A 19,485-nucleotide genomic window follows, 5' to 3' on the forward strand; every position below is an offset into this window, starting at 1 on the left:
AAAAAAAAACAAATATATTATGGATTTATAAATAAAAATTCCATTGCACTGAGCGTTATAGGCTGCGTGACAGATGTTCTGTGACAGCAGCAATGATCCTGACGTGACCGCATCAGCGAAATCAACAGGAAGCAAATGAGCGATCAGTTGTGTGTTCTATATTTATAACCCACAGAGCTAAAATGATAAATACACGAACCGGAAAATGTATTCTCTGCTAGTTGGTAAGTATTTTTTTCTATGTTAAGAGATTAAGGCACTTTTTTGAAATATGGGTGAGATCTTGAGCCAGGATTCCCTAAGACAATACTCGATCATAAACGTCGTATACCAAAGCATTTGTTGAGAGACAGACAGTCACAATCAAACTCAGGCTATAGCTGGCGTTTGTCGAGCGTTAAAACTATCATTTAATGTGAAATCCACGATTTTAAACGATTTTCATGTTATACTGTATCTTGCTTTCATAACTGTTTTCTGTCCCCTGTCTCTTGTTTCTGCAGATTATCAAGTACTGTATTTATTCGTAATGCTTCAATACTACACCGTCAGTGTCCGTATTTGCATCAGCTGAGACATTGTCACGTAGACGTCAAAAAGAGATAATCGACTGCTTCTCTGTCAATCTGCAGTAATGCAAAAGATATCGAATATACTTATCCTCAATTACTTCGATCATAGAAACATTTTCGGCCCTTGAATGTAAACTCTAATAGACTACGATTCAATTTAATATATGATAATTGGCTAATAGTTTTCATTCTTTTCAAAGGATTCCATTGAACAGGATGCGTAACTAAGTGTGTAAGAATGCCATGTATGTTTTCGTCAATGAGCACAATGGTAATCAAAAGAAAAGAATTTTCCAGATTGCATTGGTCTTTGGGTTGATTTGCGTACACATACGCGAGTAGTCGAACACTCAAGGACCTTGGCGGGTCGGGGGAGGGGGCGGGGGGGGGAGGATTTGTGAACTGGGACTTATTATGTTTTAAGAGCTTGCCCTTCCTCGTTCCTCGTCCCCGTTCCTCTATTCGTTTTGTGTTCCCACGGCCCTCTGATGTCTGCCTGAGTGGGTTGAGGGACAATACCCATGTCAATTGTTGCAAACCGTAGAACGCGTGTAACCTACCCTGGGTGCCAGAGACTTTTCTAGCGCGGTTTCCGGTTTCTGTCAAGTCTTTATAGTGACCCGCGCTAAAGTTTTTCTCGCGGCTTCGCCGCTCGTGGCTTCGGCCTACGGCCGAAGATGTGTCGGCCTTCGGTCAACACCGAAAATTTCCGTCGCACGCTAGAGAACCTTTGGTACCCAGCAGGGTACGTGTAACCGTCATAATCGAGGAAATTTTCTGATCAATTGCAGTTTTCAGGACGAAGTGATAAAACATGAGGGCTCATCATCCTGTGGGGCTCTGCTGGCTTGTAATCGGCCTATGTTCCCTGAGTTTTGATTCTCTAATGATAAATGCGCAAGGTGAGTTTTAACGCCGAGTGCTAGAGTCAACGCCCGGTACCGTCTCAAACTTATATTTGGGGCTGGTTAATCGTGATCCCGTAGGTTTCCGCTTTTAGTGTCGTCACGCAACGTTGCGGACGACTCTAAAGACGGCCACCACTAGAAGACCAGGTTGATCGTAGCTCTGGTTGTTACCTAGATTTTCCAAAAGTCGACAGAATCTGCTAACACGTTATTTTTTCACTAAATTTTTAAATAACGTCAGATATCGCATCTGAAAAATGGAATATTTGTGTAAACGTCAGGTTTGTAACTGTGTGAAAAATATGTACGCGATTTACACTCCATTTCAACCCACAAATCTTCCATCATTTCTGGAACAAAGATGTTTTTGTTTCAGTGTTTCAATGTATCGCCCGATGTAACTCTTTTTCTATTACTTTAAATAACAATGTAATTAAGCGGGTTTTTCACTTCACTTATCTAGGTATAGTTTTTGATGACCGCCTTAGCTGGAACGAGCAAATAAAGTACCTAATTTCGAAGGCGGGAAAACGCGTAGGAATGCTCGGCAGGCTTCGCAGAAGCCTCACTAGAGAGAGTGCAAATGTAGTGTACTGTAGTCTAATTAGGCCAATTTTAGAATACTGTGTAAGTGTGTGGGGCTGTTGCGGGGAATGTCGTAAACAAGACCTTGAAGCCCTCCAAAACCGGGCTGCTAGGATAGTGGCTTGTACTGTGCGCAGCAAGCAGGCATTGGACGTTCTGAAATGGCCCACCTTGGAGGAGCGCCGACGTCAATCTGTTTTTAAACTCGTTAAGAAATGCCTGCAAGGTCATTGTCCCCAGTATTTTAAACAATATTTTAAACGTAAAATACAATCCATGCACGCGCTACTAGACAAAGCAACCTCTTACATCCGCCCGCTGTGAGAACTGAAATTGCAAAAAGATCCTTCTATTATTATGGTTGCACTCTTTTTAACGAATTATCTTAATGATATTTCGTGTTTTACATCTTTTAATCTTTTAATTGAAAATAGTTTTCTATTTATATTATTACCTGTATTAGTGTAATGTTTATATGTCTAGTGTTTTTTTTGCGTTGTTGCTCAGGGCTCCCATTCATAACAGACAGCTTTTTGCGTCTGAAGGAGCTACCCTGAGCGGTATAAATTAATAAAGGTTCTTCTTTCTTCTTCTAAGGGAATCCATCACAGTACTGGATTCTGGATTCCATACCGTGGATTCCGGATTCCAGGTACTGGATTCTGGTCTTTGTCAGTGGAACTTGGATTCTGGCTTCCATTCGTGATTGAGATTTCGAATTCCTTGAGTTGCATTCCGGATTCCGCAAGCAAACTTTTCCCGGATCTGCTTACGTGGGGTATTAAGAAACCCTGCGATCAGAGGCCTTTTGATCTTCATAGATAAGTCGAAGGGCCTCTGCTCGCAGGGTAACATGGGGTAAATAGTGCTGTTCACTATATTGAAAGTGTACTTCTGGAGTATAAGTGTTATTTATTTATTTATTTATTTATTTATTTATTTATTATTAAGCTAATAAACGTTTCCGTAAGTCATGTGATCTGTCACACGACCGTTTAATGTAAATTGTAAATAAAGGAGGAATTGGTGACGGGCTAATGAAAAACAGTGAAATAACACTGAAATAGAATTATTTGCCACGGTCTTTAAATGAAGTTGCCCTAATCCAGAGGTCTCTCTAGGCTGACTGAGTGTATGCTCTTTCCTCTTCTTTAGACATCTTTGGATTATCAGCCAAATTCGATAACGCTAGCACTCTTGGGATAAGTTGGGATCCGCTTCCGCCTCAAAATAACATTCATGGATATGACGTCATGATCCTGAAAGATAACATGGAAGTGAGGCGCGTTGGAGTGGATTATCTTGCCGATGATCTCAGACCATCCGTGAAAGTTCCTTCCCTAAACCAATGTTTTAACTACACCGTCAAAGTGGCTGTTAATTTCACAGCTGGGCCTGGCAACTATAGCTCTATTGAGGTTTTGACACGCTGTGGTAAGTACTAAGAAAGAGGAAAGGAAAGTAAAGAAATTACTGTGGTACTAGCGTGCTCCGCGTGCTGGCGTGAAATTTAACGGGAGACGACGCGGAGATTTAGAAAGAAATTTTAACGGGCGACGAAAAAGGGAGCGTTTGCGGGAAGAAACCTTCTCTTAGATCCGGGATCGATGTCTTGTGATCATGGGAGAGTAACAGCGACGACGAATAGAAGATATACAGTAACAGATGTTTCACACTGAGTACACAGTGTCAGTGTACTTACAGATCTTGCGAAGTATACCTTAATACTTAAAATGAAAGTGCTGATCTCTACTGACGGAAAAATAATTAAATGGTTGATGTTAATTTCATTAAGCCCACAAATCGTCGCCCGATGTAAGGGAATTCAAGACAGTCCTGGAATCTGGATTCCTTACCGTGGATTCCGGATTTAAGGTAGTGGAATCCAGTCTTTGTCAGTGGAACTTGGATTCTGGCTTCCATTCGTTATTGAGATTTCGAATTCCTTGAGTTTCATTCCGGATTCCACAAGCAAAATTTTCCCGGATCTACTTACATGGGGTATTAATAAACCCTGCGATCAGAGGCCTTTTGATCTTCATAGATAAGTCGAAGGGCCTCTGCTCGCAGGGTAACATGGGGTGAATAGTGCTGTTCACTATATTGAAAGTGTACTTCTGGAGTGTAAGTGTTATTTATTTATTTATTTATTTATTTGTTATTAAGCATAATAAACGTTTCCGTAAGTCATGTGATCTGTCACACGACCGTTTAATGTAAATTATAAATAAAGGAGGAATTGGTGACGGGCTAATGAAAAGCAATGAAATAACACTGAAATAAAATTATTTGCCACGGTCTTTAAATGAAGTTGCCCTAATCCAGAGGTCTCTCTAGGCTGACTGAGTGTATGCTCTTTCCTCTTCTTTAGACATCTTTGGATTATCAGCCAAATTCGATAACGCTAGCACTCTTGGGATAAGTTGGGATCCGCTTCCGCCTCAAAATAACATTCATGGATATGACGTCATGATCCTGAAAGATAACATGGAAGTGAGGCGCGTTGGAGTGGATTATCTTGCCGATGATCTCAGACCATCCGTGAAAGTTCCTTCCCTAAACCAATGTTTTAACTACACCGTCAAAGTGGCTGTTAATTTCACAGCTGGGCCTGGCAACTATAGCTCTATTGAGGTTTTGACACGCTGTGGTAAGTACTAAGAAAGAGGAAAGGAAAGTAAAGAAATTACTGTGGTACTAGCGTGTTCCGCGTGCTGGCGTGAAATTTAACGGGAGACGACGCGGAGATTTAGAAAGAAATTTTAACGGGCGACGAAAAAGGGAGCGTTGCGGGAAGAAACCTTCTCTTAGATCCGGGATCGATGTCTTGTGATCATGGGAGAGTAACAGCGACGACGAATAGAAGATATACAGTAACAGATGTTTCACACTGAGTACACAGTGTCAGTGTACTTACAGATCTTGCGAAGTATACCTTAATACTTAAAATGAAAGTGCTGATCTCTACTGACGGAAAAATAATTAAATGGTTGATGTTAATTTCAAAAGTCTTTATCAAGGAGAGATCACCTTGCTGAGTTACAGGGTGTATTATTTATTTGAAAAATTATGGTAAAGACGTGTGGGATAATTAGCTGGTGCGGTTATATTGACTGGTTTTTTGAATCCGTGTCAGTTACAATCAGTTAAAGTGCGTCCTTTTCTGTTGTTAGGGAGCTTTAGCAACGACGACGTCAACCGCAGCGGTGAAAATATTAGGGACTTTAAGATCCAACGACGCGGACGGCAACAAGAACGTCAAAAGAACAATAGGTTTAATAAGCAAAACAACAACTTTGCACGTGCATCACACCTTTTTTGTACATTTCTTTCCCGCTTATGCACGACTGCGACGTGAAAATGCCTTATTTCTCGTTTTATAAAGGACGTTAAGAAGCAACGACGAAATCCTATTCCTCTTTTTGAGCTTGGATATGGTCGCTTGAAATTCAGCTTCAGGAGGGTCCAGCTACATTTGACAAAGTACGTGGGTAGGAATAACCGCTATAAAGACTGAAAGAACGCAAATTCACTTTTTAAGCGACATTCTCGTTGCTGTCGTGTCGTTGGATCTTTGAGTCCCTAACGTCACCATTTAAAGGACTTTGCCGTTTTTTTTTTTCAAACTTTGTTTCGATTATTCCGACGCGCGTTAAATCAAATCCTCAAATGTAGGTGAAATTTCCTGGAACTGATTTCTTGGTGACCCCACCGCCCATGTTTAGAGAGAGAAAAAGAAATTTGTAGTCTTGTGTCATGTCCTTCACAAAAAGTCGCTTTAGGGAATTTCACGTCATAGTGGTGCAGTAACGGCAAAGAAATGTACAAAAAAGCGTGATGCACGTGCAGAGTTATTGTTTTGCTGATCAAACCTATTGTTTTTTTGATGTTCTCGTTTCCGTCGCCGTCGTCGTTACTAAAGCTCCCTTTTTATGTTTTGGTCGTTGTTTTGTTCTATTGAATTTGCACTGAGTTTTCATTTTTTTACGCAGCTCCACCATTTATCATGCCTCAGACGAAGACGATCTACGTCATGGCTCGAAAAGCCGCCTTTCTACCCTGCGCCATCTCAGGATTTCCTACACCGACTTTTTACTGGACAGTAACTCATGCAACATTAACTGAAAATGTTACAACTTCGAAATTTATAATCGCTACTCCAGCTGATGGAAAACCATTTCCACAGCAGCTCACAGTTTATGACAATGGGACTCTTCATATTTCCGAAGTAATTGCTGCTGATAGCTCAGGACGATTTCAGTGTACAGCGATAAATCATTTGGGATCGGCTTACGGGAACGTCAGTTTGGTGTTAGTGGGAGGTAGGAGTGTGAAACAATTTTTTCAGTACTTTTAGTGGTATTTGTTAGTTAGGGATAATTGAAACGGGTGCATCCGTCCGTCCGTCCGTACATCTATCCATCCATCCATTCAGTTAGACCAGGGAGATCAGATGTTGGTTAGGCAAGCCATCCAATGAGAATAAACTGTCAGTTAGCCATTCTCCTACAGTAACCAGTAAGACCTGGTCAATTATTCTGTTGGTCGGTCAGTGTCTCAGTCAGTGAGTCAGTCTGTCCGTCAGCCAGTCAGTCAGTCGTTCGGTCAGTAGTCAGTCAGACAGTCTGTCAGTTGGACCGTCACGACCGTCAACCAGCTAGGCCAGTCAGTCGTTTTTTCAGATTAGAGTTTCATGTCAAATATGTTTTTTATACTGTTTAAAATCTGACTAAAGTGGGCTCAAAGGTTTATTTTTCGTCAGGCAGTCAGTAAGTATCCTTGTTCACGTTGTTGTTTTATAATATTTCATTTGTATGTTTCGCTTGTAGATTATGCCACTGTTAATTTCGACCTGACAATACTATATACGGATGTTGTCGAAGAAAACTTAAACAAAAAAAAAATTGATTTATTTATTGGGCAACAACTTAACTCAAAGGTAAGGGTACAAAAAAATCATTTTTTTAGACAAAATAACACTTCCCGAGAACGGTGCTTTCGCCAAAATCTTCCCAAACGTCGTGCAGACAACGATGCACGGGAAAACTAGGAACTAGGCTGATTCAAAAAAGGGTGCCAAACCATTTAAGGGCCTAAGGACTCGGAGTCGGACTCGGATCATGGAGCCCCATAGCTAAGGAAATGTGGTAATCAACCCACACCGAGCGAGCGAGGGACCGTCCGTCCGCACCACAGGCATACCAATGTAAAATATCTCAATCAACGGGTATGGCAACCCAAATGCAACTCAAGGTGTTATTTGGAAGGAAATCACATGGCCGCCCGGGCTTTTAGAAACAAAAAACAACAAAGTCGTGTCTTTTTCTGCGTTATTTTTTATGTTTACACTAACGTGGATAACAGAGGAAGAGCTAGAGTGAGTTATTGAAAACAAAGGAGACGAATTTCGTAGGAAGAAAAACATGGAAATTCAAAGCGGCGGTGAGAAAATGAGAAATGCTAGCGCCCAGCAAGGAGCGGCCAGCAAGGTGAAAATGAGCGGCAGTGAAAAATAAAAGCGAACATGAACACAGGAAACAAAATATTGGGTAAACACAGTCATACGACAATTCCTTCATAAAAATAATGTGTAACTAGGAAGTTTGACGTTTTAGTCGTACAAAACAGCGTTGTAGTCGTGCAAAACAACGGCAAGGGAAAGACAACAAAGGGTGCTGCACGTGCAAATTTGCTTTTTGCTAATTAGAAGAAAAAGTGTGCTTTACGTGCAATTTGTTTTTTTGCTAATTAGATCTATTAGTCTTGAAGCCATTTTCATTGTCGTCTGCGTTTAGCATTACACGATTTAATTTTTTTTGTTTATAAGTATAATTAACCAGAGCTTCGCTTTTAGCCCTGGCCAAATCTATATATTAATTTTATATAACAACAACGACAACGATAATTACTGCATGTTATCTTGGACATATAACTGTTTTTAATTTTATACATGTTGTCTTTAAAGTATGAAGAAATATTTGGTGATCTTCTCGATGAACAAATTGGTAACCAGGAGGGAGAGCTTGGCACCGCAAAAGTTGATACGAGGTATGAACCGATATTTGACTTCAAATAACTCCTTGTGAAAAAATACGCGAGCGCGCGGGAAACCGGAAAATGCGAGAAAAGGTCCTCCACGCGTCGTCTTTCCTTGCGGGTTAAGGTTTTTAAACGCACTGAGGAGACCAAGTGCGGAGGCTTTGGAAAGTGCTCTCGAAAGCGAAAACGTCTGACAACGTTAACGGAAATCTGCCTTTTAAGGATGAAAGGGTAAAAAAGCCTGGGAACAAAAACTATGAGTAGGCATCTTGCTATTTTCAAAATGATCAGGGAAAATGTCATCTCTGAGACGTGGTACCGTTTTGAAGGTCAGTAATACAAAATTAGGCGAAATTAGCCAGAACGTTCACTATGAAGCGTGTCCTTTTGAGGCAAAAGACAGCAGATGGCTTGTCAAGACTATGATAGTGCCTAATTGTTGTTAACTTGGTTCCTTTTGGTTTTTAGTGCAAAAACTTTATTTTTGCACCTCTCTCTCACTGCCGCTGTAAAAGAGGGGAACGCTGCTGATAAAACACAAGAGGCGATCTTGAAGATGCTAGATTTAAAAACAATCGGTAATCTGAGTGTATTAAGTGTAATTATCAAAGGTAAGTTGTGCATCATTATGTTTTATACACTGTAGCTGCTAATTTCTACCAAGGAGTGATAGTCTTCAGTTATTTTAGCCTGTGTACAGATCCCCCTCCCCTCACGGAAAATCCTGGGGGGCGGGGTAGGGGGTGTCTTTACACCGGCTACAGTTATTTCCAACTCAGTGCTTCTCATTCGTCCTTAAGCAAAGTCATTTTCAAAGTTTTTTTATATGTTATAGTACATATTGAGCTCCTAAAGTTGAGTCAGTATTTCGTTGGCTTAAGGTTTATAGCTTTTATTATCAGTATATATGTTAAAGGCAGGAGCCCGTAATGGGCTCCTGTTACAGGGCAAAATCAAATTCAGGTTAAAATTTTTTAACCTAGGTTGATTCTCAATTTCCTTTGTCTCCTAGCCCTAATTATTCATGAATTAGGGCTAGGAGCAAAAGAAGAGTAAGAATCAGCCTAGGTTAAAAATTTTTAACCTGAATTAAATTTTGGCCTGTAACATACATGTATACAGGGAAGCTTCGCTTTTAGGCTTGGCTAAAGCTATATATATTAAAAGAGGGTCTCAATGGGGTGGTAGCTTTTACGGTTATCGGCTAAAATCTTGGCTCTTTTACGGCTATCGGTTAAATTTTTTCCAATTACGGTTAACAACAAAGTTAAAAATTAATTTCTTTTGTTTCAAGGAGTTAAATATTAATTAACCTGTATTTTTTGTATCTTTGAAGCAAAATAAAGGTAGGTCTTAAGATCATCTCGGGATGAAATAAGCCATTCTTTTGAAAAATTTTAACATTTGATAGGTCATACTCTTTATAAAGTATTCCACTTGTAATATTATTTTACGCACGTACAAATGTCAATAGTCAATTTAAAAATAATCTTTGTGAAAAAGCAAAAAAAAGCAGACACCTAAACGCTCAACTCAAGGCCGGGGCACGACATTCATTTAAAACAGAAATGGCCGTTTTCACACTAGAGGCAGATTATTCGGGTGAGACTGGTTATCCGTTTGATAATTCGCGTCAGATAGGTAATACGTCTTTATTTGGAAATGGAATGGTTTTAATTTTGAATCAGAACAATCCTCCTGGCTTTCTCCGTCAATTTTGACGGACAATTTAATTGAAGATGGATTAACCATTTCAGATAGCCTGTGTACAGCTGCCACCTCCCTTCAGAAGGAGGAAGGGAGAAGGAGTGTCTGTGGGGGAGGGGGTTACTGTACACAGGCTAGTCTCAGTTGGATAATCCATTTCTAGCTCTAGTGTGAAAACGGCCAATGTAAAACAATTCCCGTGTCCAGTGTTTTCAGTGATAGCGAAGGACTGTAAAGAACGACTGTCCCGTTGCCTTGTCCGGAGGCCTCATTATTCCGTGCGGCTGATGCGTTTCGGGTCACGTGGTCCCAGCGAGTTTTTTTTATCAGATACGTCACCGAAATGCCTTGACCGAGATTGCGTGGGAAGACGCCGTAGCGTCAGAGAAAAACAGGGAATTGTGACATAGAATTCACAGTTATTATCGGCGACGTGTTTTACAAACAGTGACATCTCTGCGTGTTGCTAGTATTTCGAGGGAGGGCACGACCTCCTGAAAATCTCAAATATCAATCCCCAGCAAGAAGCCAGATTTTCGCTATGCAAAAAATTAGTGTCCCGAGAGAGCGGCGGCGGAAATGGAGCTCAGGTCTAGGTCAACACCTAAAAGCTAGGCGCTTGGCCTAACGTGCGTACGCAGTCAAAGTAGCCGGGAAATAAAAAACGCAACCATAAGTGAGTTTAGCACCTTCCTTAAAACTAACAAATCTAGGGAACAATTTCTTTTACGGTTAACTCTTTCTTACCCTATTTACGGCTAACGGTTAAAATTTTTCAATTTTTACGGCTATCGACTAAATTTTTGGCCGTTTTACGCCTATCGGTTAACCCCATTGAGACCCTCTTAAAACGGATATGGATATTTTAGAAGAAAACTGTTGTTGGTCTCGCTTTTAACTTAAGAGAATCGAAAAAAAGTATGGGTTTTTATCTCCAGTAAATAAATGAAGGACGCGAACAAGTCTACAACGCACGGGCTATAACAATTGAACACTATATGCGCACGCGTGTTCACGCCTAACAATACCGCAGTCAAACTGCTGCCCCTCATTTTCTGTTGGTGACTTTTCTAGATGTTCCACCTCCACCCCCTAAGAACTTCAAAGTGGACGAGAGCCTTATAGGAGCAACAAGTGCTGTTGTTAAGTGGGAAACACCGCCTTACGCAGACGTATATGAGATCAGTGAATACACCGTGCAGAGGAAACTTGTACTTGACAACAGTGGGGATTTTGTGACTGAAAAGGCAGTTAAAGTAGATGTTAATGAATGGAAGCTTACCGGACTGGAGCCAGATACAGCTTACCTGGTTCGAGTTGTTTCTCATCGAAAGAACGCTCTTAAGGAAGCTGCATCAGCTCCGCAGGAATTTAAAACGGAAAAAGGTGCGTGATATGAAAAATACAATATAAGTACCACAACAAAGAGCCCATCATCACGAGACGTCCATTTCTCATGTAGGGCCTGCCGTGTGTTTAGGCTATTTATAGATTATCATGCCAAAGAAACTCTCAGCCAATCAGAACGAATGCAATGTTGAATGAGCTCAGCGAAGTATATGGCAAACTCAGTTAAAAAGTTCATCAAATGTAAAGTTGTTAAATTTTGCTTTGGAGTTTAGGAACATCTGAATTTGCTCGAGGAAACCGTATGAAGAAGACCCGCTGTTGTGCGGACGCATGTGAACACAGCGATTCCAAAAATCTATAAATAGATGTTCAGTCTAACGCGCTGTGGTAATCACCAGTAGTAACTCTGCTACTTCCTAGGGCCATTCGGGGTTGACGGGCTACTGATGATACACCATACTGTATTTATCTACATTTTTATTTTTCTCTACTTTTTCCATTTTTTATGTTTCCTTTTTTACGTTTATTTTCCTCCGTTTAACCTTTTGTTTCTGCAGATCCCACTCTCGCCATTGTCCTTGGAATTGTAGTCCCAGTGATTGTGATTGGAGTAATTGTTGGTGTGTTTGTATTCATCAAGTACAGAAAAAGACCCAGGCATGAACCGCCTGAAAGAAGGCTGACTATGGACGAGGTATATCATTGTAACTAAACACGTCTATTGTTTAGAGTGTTTAATAAAGACCTTTATTATTATTATTATTATTATTATTATTATTATTATTATTATTAAAGTGACTTCAATTTGATTCGCACATCATGTCGTAAGTGGAGAAAATCATACGGTACGCTTTAGGCATCACTGATCCTACAGGCATGCTGGGCACGTGACCTCTATGAACCTTGAGTCTTGGTCTTTTCTGAGTGGATTAAGGGCCCGCCGTATAACTTGTGTTTAGGAGAACTTAAGCGTAGAACTACACGCTCCCTAATTTTACTTACTAGCTGGCTATTAGCTGATATCTAATGAGAAGACGGAAGGTTCGGGTCTCGTTACAGTCATCGTCATCATTATTGGTCCTCTCAACGCCCAGTGACGCATAGGGCGCGACCTCCTTCATCTTGTATCAGTACGTCTTGATAAATGTCATCAGAAGCAACACATATACTATATTTGTGACATAAAATGGCAAAAGTCTATAAGATTTCTACCAGCTCTGATAGTTTATTCGGGAATTTCTCCTCTCTCTCGTCAACTATATCAGTGCCGCGATATAAGCTAATATAAAAATATCAAGTTCGCTTAATTGAAGCGAAATGTTAATATAACATCATAAAGAACTATTTTCGGCCTTTTTTTAGTTAGAAACAAGGGATAGAAGAAGAAATCATGATCAATACGATTACACCGGAAATCGACTTGCTGTCGCCCTACCTGAAACGGATTTTAAGCGGCAATGGCCGGAAGTGCCACGTGCGTATCTTAAAATCGCGGACGAGTTGGGGTCGGGTGCCTTTGGTGTTGTGAGGAAAGGATATCTGATGCGCAATAATAAAGTCATTGAATGCGCAGTCAAGATGTTGAAGAGTAAGTAAAAAATACATCATTAGGACTATAATATTTAGTACCACCCTTAGACAAATTATCATGTTTGTCTGGAGTTTCCTTTCCGTAAGATAAAATCGCTCCATGGAAAGGAAGCCAAGACAGTTTCGGATTCTGGATTCCACGCCGTGAATTTTGGATTCCAGCTACTGGAATCCAGTTTCTTTGTCCGTGGAACTTTAATCGTTAGTGGGATTCCGGATTCCTTGAGCTCAAGTGTGTTCCGGATTCCAAAGCCTACAATCGGCGACAAAATTGTTGAGACATTGTACTCAAATAGGGTAACTTCTGAAGCATAAGAATCCACACCCCTCCCCTGTCCCCTCCATTCAAAGTTGGGATGTTTCTTGTTTTCTAAAGGTAGCTCGAACAGTGGCATAACATTACATGGAGGGGATGGGGGAGGAAACGCTATCTTTTCCCCTTTTGAAGTCCGGAAAACATCAAAAAGTCCATTTAGGGCGAAGTGTCTCAACTCATTTTGTCGCCGATTGTAGGTTTCCGGAATCCACTTAAAACTTCCCGGATTCCAGTTTCCACAAACAAGAATGTCCCGGTTCCGGAGTCCTTTACATCGGGCGAATAAAAACTCACACCAAAAAGTGAAATTAGTTTTTTTTGTGAATTTTGTGTATATCATTTTTGTTCTGATGTTGGTCTGCGATAGCTGTTAAACGTTTTTCTAATTTCAGAGCAAAAAGGAGCCTATTTGCGCTCCACATAGCTATATAGCTTATACTAGGAAGTGCGAGTTCGCTGGAAACATTTTTGGCTTCATTTAATCCTTTTCTAGAGCACGGTACGGTTACTGAGTTAAGAGACTTGTACAACGAACTCAACATAATGGCATCTGTCGGCAACCATCCAAATGTTGTCAGTTTGATTGGAGCATGCTCAGAAGACGGTAAGTTCGAATTGTTTGGTAAATTAAAGGATTTTTACTTTCTTCCGCCTTACCTCAGTTTTAAACTCTTCAAAGGCGTTTTTTGATGCTACAGACAAAATCAAAGTCAGACTCATAACTGGCGTCGAAGAGCACTTGTGACCTTAGAAGTGGAAATCAAAAATCTGAATAAATAAGACAGAAAATTTCAACAACCATCACGGCCTCAACAGCAAAGAGAAAGTGAATTTGCGTTCTTTCACAATTCATCACGACTTTTCCAACTTGCTTAGGTTTAGGCAATTTAACCTGGGCCGGGTTGTTTAAGGCCAGGTTAAGACAACCCAGGGTTAGGGCGGATTTTGAAGCAAAGTCAGTTTAATTCTTTTCTTCTATAATTTGATGATAGGCGCTCCAAAAAGAATAGGGAAAACTGTCCGAAAAAAAACGTTTTTTAACAAAAGAAAAAGAAACCCTGATTAAAATTAGCGCTAAATGGCCTTCGAACAACTGGGCCCAGGAGATAAATTTTAGACACCAGATCCAAGTAAGAAACAGGAACGAAAATTTATCTTTGTAAAACAAGGCCAATAGATTTTTCTGACATTGTTGCGATCACTTCTGTGGTTGCTTAATCTCCGACCGTTTATGATTCTCTGCACCCTGGGTGCCAGAGACTTTTCTTGCACGGTTTCCGGTTTCTGTCAAGTCTTTATAGTGTCCCACGCGTTTTTTCTCTCGGCTTCGCCGCTCGTAACTTCGGCCTACGGCCGAACATGTGTCGGCCTTCGGCCAACACCGAAAATTCCCGCCGCGCGCGAGAAAAAACTTCTGGTACCCAGGGCAGATTCTCTGTCCTCTTTCCTTACTACAGGTCCTCTTTGGGTCATCGTGAAGTTCGCTGAAAACGGTTGTCTGTTAGACTACGTCCGGAAGCGCCAAAGTCAGCCAGACTATATCAACACAGGGGAGGAGTCCGTTGAGTCAAAGGCACTATCCAACTTGGAAATAATACGATTAGCGGATGGCATCGCCAAAGGGATGACCCACCTGGCTAAAGTCAAGGTATGTTTGTAATACAGTATGGCACATTTTGCCGATGATTGCTTAGTGACCAAGGGTCGGAATCGGGGAGCCAGGGGGGAAGTCCGCTGAAGCTTGCATTCCTATAGCCTCCCACGCAGACGTTCTTAGGGGTTCGTCACGCGTTCCTGCCACACGACGAACCCCTAAGAACGTCTGCGTGAGAGGCTAGCATTCCTACTGTAATACACTTACTGTTTTTTCTTTGCAGTGTGTGCATCGTGATTTGGCCTGCCGGAATGTCCTATTAGGAAAGAACTATATTCCTATGGTGTCGGACTTTGGACTTGCTCGTGATATTTACGAAAGTGGAGCATACGAGACTACATCTGGGGTATGACTGTGTTTCATTTTTTTTTAACTTCTACTTCTTTTACAAGTAAATGCAAAACCTGGGGATAAATTACAGCGGCTTTTCCCCAAGTGACAGGCTCAAAGTAGGAGGTGCAGAATCTTAAGGGGCTTATTCTCGCGGGCCCAAATGTCCCTTGTTGTTCTCCATCTAGCCTGTAAAGAAGGCGTATTTTGCAGCACGAGTGACAATGCTATTCTTAGGAATAGAACTAATCTTCTCCCGCAATCTTGGACGTTGAAACTGACAGAGAGTTCGCGTGAATAAAAAAATTATTCCAGGGGAGAGGACCACGAGTTTAAAATGGAGGAGGAGAGGGGAAGGAGGGGAAAATAACGCTTGCTTTGTAGGCATTCTCTATCCAGCGAATGTTTCGCAGCCTATTTTCGCACAAGCGACAGAATAAATAGAATCAGTAAAATCCAACTAGTGGTCTATTATCAATGCTGCGTTCTAATTGGTTCAACTTCTACTAGGCTATCATGTTAGCCCACTAGTAGCGAAAAGCGCCGGCTTTGAAAACCGAAAAAATGGCGGCTGAATCGAGTTTTGCTAGCTAAAGTTGTTTTGTCTGGATATTTTTGACCAACTAGTTGGATTTTACTAAAACAATTATTCCTCTCGTCCTCATGGCCTCTGAGTCAATAGCCCATTCGGCCTTCGGCCTCACGGGCTATTGACTCAGAGCCTATTCGAGCTCGAGGAATAATTGTTAACTATATCTCCCGCTAAAATTCGTACACTCCTCTCTTGAATTCATCGAAATATAACCTCCTTGTAGGGAAAACTGCCCGTCAGATGGATGGCGCTGGAGTCGTTGCAGGATTATTCCTATACTTCAGAAAGTGACGTGTAAGTGACAGCTACGGTTAAACCCCATTAAGTCTCAAGAGTGGCCAATGTCAATATTCTCTTAATAATATAAACACTTCATCAAGAGAAAAGTTTATGAGAATTAATGAAATGATCATTGAAGAGAAAATGCTTTGATCTCTCATCAAACTCTCTCTCGTCTAATTCTTCAAAGAAATGTATGGAGACCACTGTGGAGAATTTTCATCTGGATATTGGGACTTAAGGAGTCAATCGACCATCTTTGGGACACGGAAATTTGCTCGTAATAACGAGATTGTCGAATGAGAAAGTCATTCAACTTTTGTTAGTCAGAAAGGAAGTAGATGCAATTACGAGGTCATGGTGGTTTCGGTATAGTTAATTACTCGTAACTCTTTACCAACGAGTGGGAGTGTTTTATGAGGTTTCTAAAACCGAGGTGCAACCAGATCTTTGAAGCGTGATAAAGTAGGAACTGCACCTGTTGTAAACGGGATAAGAAACGTCCATTATTCATCTGTACACATTGTTACAACAATCCTGTCGCTAATTAGTTATCATTTCACTGCAGATGGTCCTTTGGCGTCGTTCTTTGGGAAATAGAAACTGGAGGTAGGAAATGCCTTCTCTCTTTGCTTACTATAACGGTAAAAATCACATGGATTAATCCCATGAGTAAAAGGCTGTGGAGTGGGGGGTGGCGGTGGGGTGGGCACAGGGGGCTCAAACCTCCCGCCTCCTGTACTCCTCCCGTCTCCTATTCTCCCGTGCTCCCACCCCCTGTCCTCCCCCACCTTATAAGGGACCTGCCGTCAGATTAGTTATCCCCGGATTTCAATGATGACTTACTTGAGTTGTTTTTCGGTAATCGCTCATATATTACCACCTAGCCTACTTGCTACATTGAACACATAATCTTGAGTGTTTTTGTTTTTGCTTCCTATGTTCAATTTTCCACCTCATAACCATTTGTATTACGAACAATGGCGATAGTGAAAAGATTTACACTAATTACTAAACGATACATGTATAACATGGAAATTTCTACTTCTTTTTCTTTTTTTATTGCCAGGCAAAGTTCCTTACGCTGCCCTTGGAGGGCAGGAGATTGTAAAGTTATTGAAAACAGGAGAGCGACTTCCAAAACCTGAAGGATGCAGTGACGAAATGTAAGTAAACATTGAATACAATCCAAAGAGGATTTATCTCTTCCAGCCCACGGCAAAAAGTGGAATCTGTATTCTATCATGGAGTACTAACTGTACCCGTTTGCCCTGCAGAAAGCTTTGAAGTGGTGGTTAGGAGGATATATAGAAAGAGAGGCTGACATCCGGGATGTTGTTTTGGTATCTTTCGTATGGGAGAGGGAAACCAGGAATGTGCAGACAAGCGATAATTTACGTGAACTGGCATGTTTGTTGTAGAAAGTCAAAGAACAATAATACCACCTGAAAGACAAGACAGAATTAAACTTATCTGGAAGGCCGATCTAGTTCGACTTTGACGATGATGATACGTACCTTAAGTCTAAGCCTTCATCTCGGGTTACGGCCGTTGTTTATTTAGGATTGTAGTTGTTTTTAGTGCACTCTAATCAGTATTAAATTTGTCTTAAATTGTTTCAGCTATGATATGATGGTCAAGTGCTGGCATCCGAACCCAAAAGAAAGACCGACGTTTCAAGAGCTTGCTCGTGCAATGGACAGTTTGCTGTCTGCCGAGGCCGTAAGGGCATTTAATAACTTGAATTCATAGTCAGGAAGTCAGTTAGCCGTTCAGCACTTCCGCTACTCGAACATGCGATCGATTAGTCAGCTATAGCCAGTCATTCAGCCAGCAAGTCAGTCAGTCTGTCAAGCGTTAAGCTAGTCAGTTAGTCAGAGAGTCAGTGAGACAGTAAGTCAGCTAGTCAGTCAATCAGTCAGTCAGCCAGTAAGTTAGTCACTGAGTGAGTCAGCCACTCAGTGAGTCAGTCAGTCAGTTAGGCTGTCGTTAAGCCAGTCAGTAGGTCATTCATTCATTTAGTCGGTCAGTCAGTCAGTCAGTCAGTCAGTCATTGAGTCAGTCATTCATTTAGTCAATCCGTCAGTCAGTCAGTCAGTCGGCGGTCAGCCAGTTAGTTAGTCAGTCAGTCAGCTAGTCAGTAAGCCAGTCGGTCAGCCATTCATTTAGTCAGTAAGTCAGTTAGTTAGTTAGTCAGTCAGTCAGTCAGTCGTTCAGCCAGCCAGTCACACAGTCAGTCAGTCAGACAGTTAGTCAGTAAGCCAATCAGTCAGTCAGTCATGCATTTAGCCAGTTAAAAGATTTGGTTGTATCAACTGAGTTTATAAGGTACATTGGCTGCCGTAGGAAAAAGGAGAAGCTAAAGTTTCTAACGCTTGCCCTTCACTCTGACGCTCAACTAATCAAATTAGCAGTCGATAAGTCAGCTGAACAGTCTTGGCAATCAGTTAGTCATCCAATTGATTTTTATCCTTTTTTAGGATTACCTCGAGATACTAAGCGAAGATCCGACCGAGACCGAAGAGGACCAACACTATGATGAAGTTCAGTTTGATAGAATTCCTGAAGACTATTTTTGGCCGTCAGAACTGCGCATCCACGATCCAGAGGCATTACCAGCCAAAGGCCAGGTTGCACAGCGAAGTCTTGAAAAGGACGTTCCGAGAGGAGGAGAGGATACTGGGTTCTAATTTACATCAGTCATTTAACAAGTAGTTTTTATTAATTATGCTGAGGTTTGGGTTATTCTTTATTATTAATTAGGTAGTTATAACAAACTTTGAACTTCGCGTAGTGTACTCTGAATGGTTTTCTAATTTAGCAGTGTGCATTCTAATGGTGACAAATGTCCCTTCGTACACCTGCAGCACTATAAAGTGACTGTTAATTAAGTTAATTTAATTCGCACCGTGAAGTCATAGTCAGGGGCGGATCTAGGGGAAGGGTGCAGGGGGTGCGCACCCCCCCCCCCCCCCCCCGAGATGACCTGCGGTTTTCTAATACAACTGGTATTCTGCAAAAAAAAAGAAAAACTATGTGGTTTATTGGTGTTGAAGTAGAGCAAGAGACGAGTACACCCCCTCCCAAAAAAAATCCTGGATCCGCCCCCGATACTTGGCCTTCGTTCCAGTATTCAATTGACTTTATTACTAGCAAAACATTTTTGGTGAAAGTACCAGCTAGTATAGGTAGAGAGTAAGATGAATCATGCATGCTTCCTTCTAGAAAAGTCGGTTGTTGTGAGTTGGTAGAGATGGACTGGTGATAATAGTAACAGAGAGGCAATACTGAAATTATTTCATTTACATTCGAAGCTGATCAATATCAATACTGGGCGACATTGGAGACTGCTTCTTTGCAATTGGTATAACGATATCAAGTTGCCCTAAAAACTTTACTTACCTAGCTAGATGTTATTTTTGGCCACATTTTTCATTTAATAATAAGTTACATTGTATCACTGGATTCTCTACCAAATGTGAGTAGCGAGGTCACATGACCCAGTTCTTAATACACCCTTTTTTGTTCATTTGTCCAATGCGGCGAATAGATAGGAGGCTGTT

The 19,485-nt window shown here is 41.2% G+C and overlaps 1 protein-coding gene across 1 annotated transcript; it reads left to right on the plus strand.

The window, feature by feature from the left end:
- Nucleotides 1-109: 109 nt before the first annotated feature.
- LOC140946958 (uncharacterized) lies at nt 110-18,894 on the plus strand. The gene is made up of 19 exons (XM_073396044.1): nt 110-224; nt 1,364-1,474; nt 3,221-3,499; nt 4,437-4,715; nt 6,058-6,387; nt 6,895-7,004; nt 8,031-8,113; nt 8,573-8,715; nt 10,886-11,197; nt 11,719-11,855; nt 12,524-12,749; nt 13,561-13,671; nt 14,525-14,715; nt 14,945-15,067; nt 15,867-15,937; nt 16,491-16,531; nt 16,992-17,088; nt 17,545-17,644; nt 18,403-18,894. The coding sequence occupies exons 2-19, from the start codon at nt 1,387-1,389 to the stop codon at nt 18,610-18,612; spliced, it is 2,931 nt and encodes a 976-aa protein (XP_073252145.1). The 5' UTR covers nt 110-224; nt 1,364-1,386; the 3' UTR covers nt 18,613-18,894.
- The last annotated feature ends 591 nt before the right edge of the window (nt 18,895-19,485 follow it).

The sequence above is a fragment of the Porites lutea genome, chromosome 8 (assembly GCF_958299795.1).
Source record: "Porites lutea chromosome 8, jaPorLute2.1, whole genome shotgun sequence".
NCBI classification, from domain to species: domain Eukaryota; kingdom Metazoa; phylum Cnidaria; class Anthozoa; order Scleractinia; family Poritidae; genus Porites; species Porites lutea.

Coding starts and splice junctions, on each gene's coding strand:
- LOC140946958 (XM_073396044.1), top strand. CDS start 1,387: ATGAGGGCTCATCATCCTGTGGGGCTCTGCTGGCTTGTAATCGGCCTA. Junction 7,005..8,030: donor GGCAACAACTTAACTCAAAG/GTAAGGGTACAA, acceptor TTGTCTTTAAAG/TATGAAGAAATATTTGGTGA. Junction 14,716..14,944: donor CCCACCTGGCTAAAGTCAAG/GTATGTTTGTAA, acceptor TTTTCTTTGCAG/TGTGTGCATCGTGATTTGGC.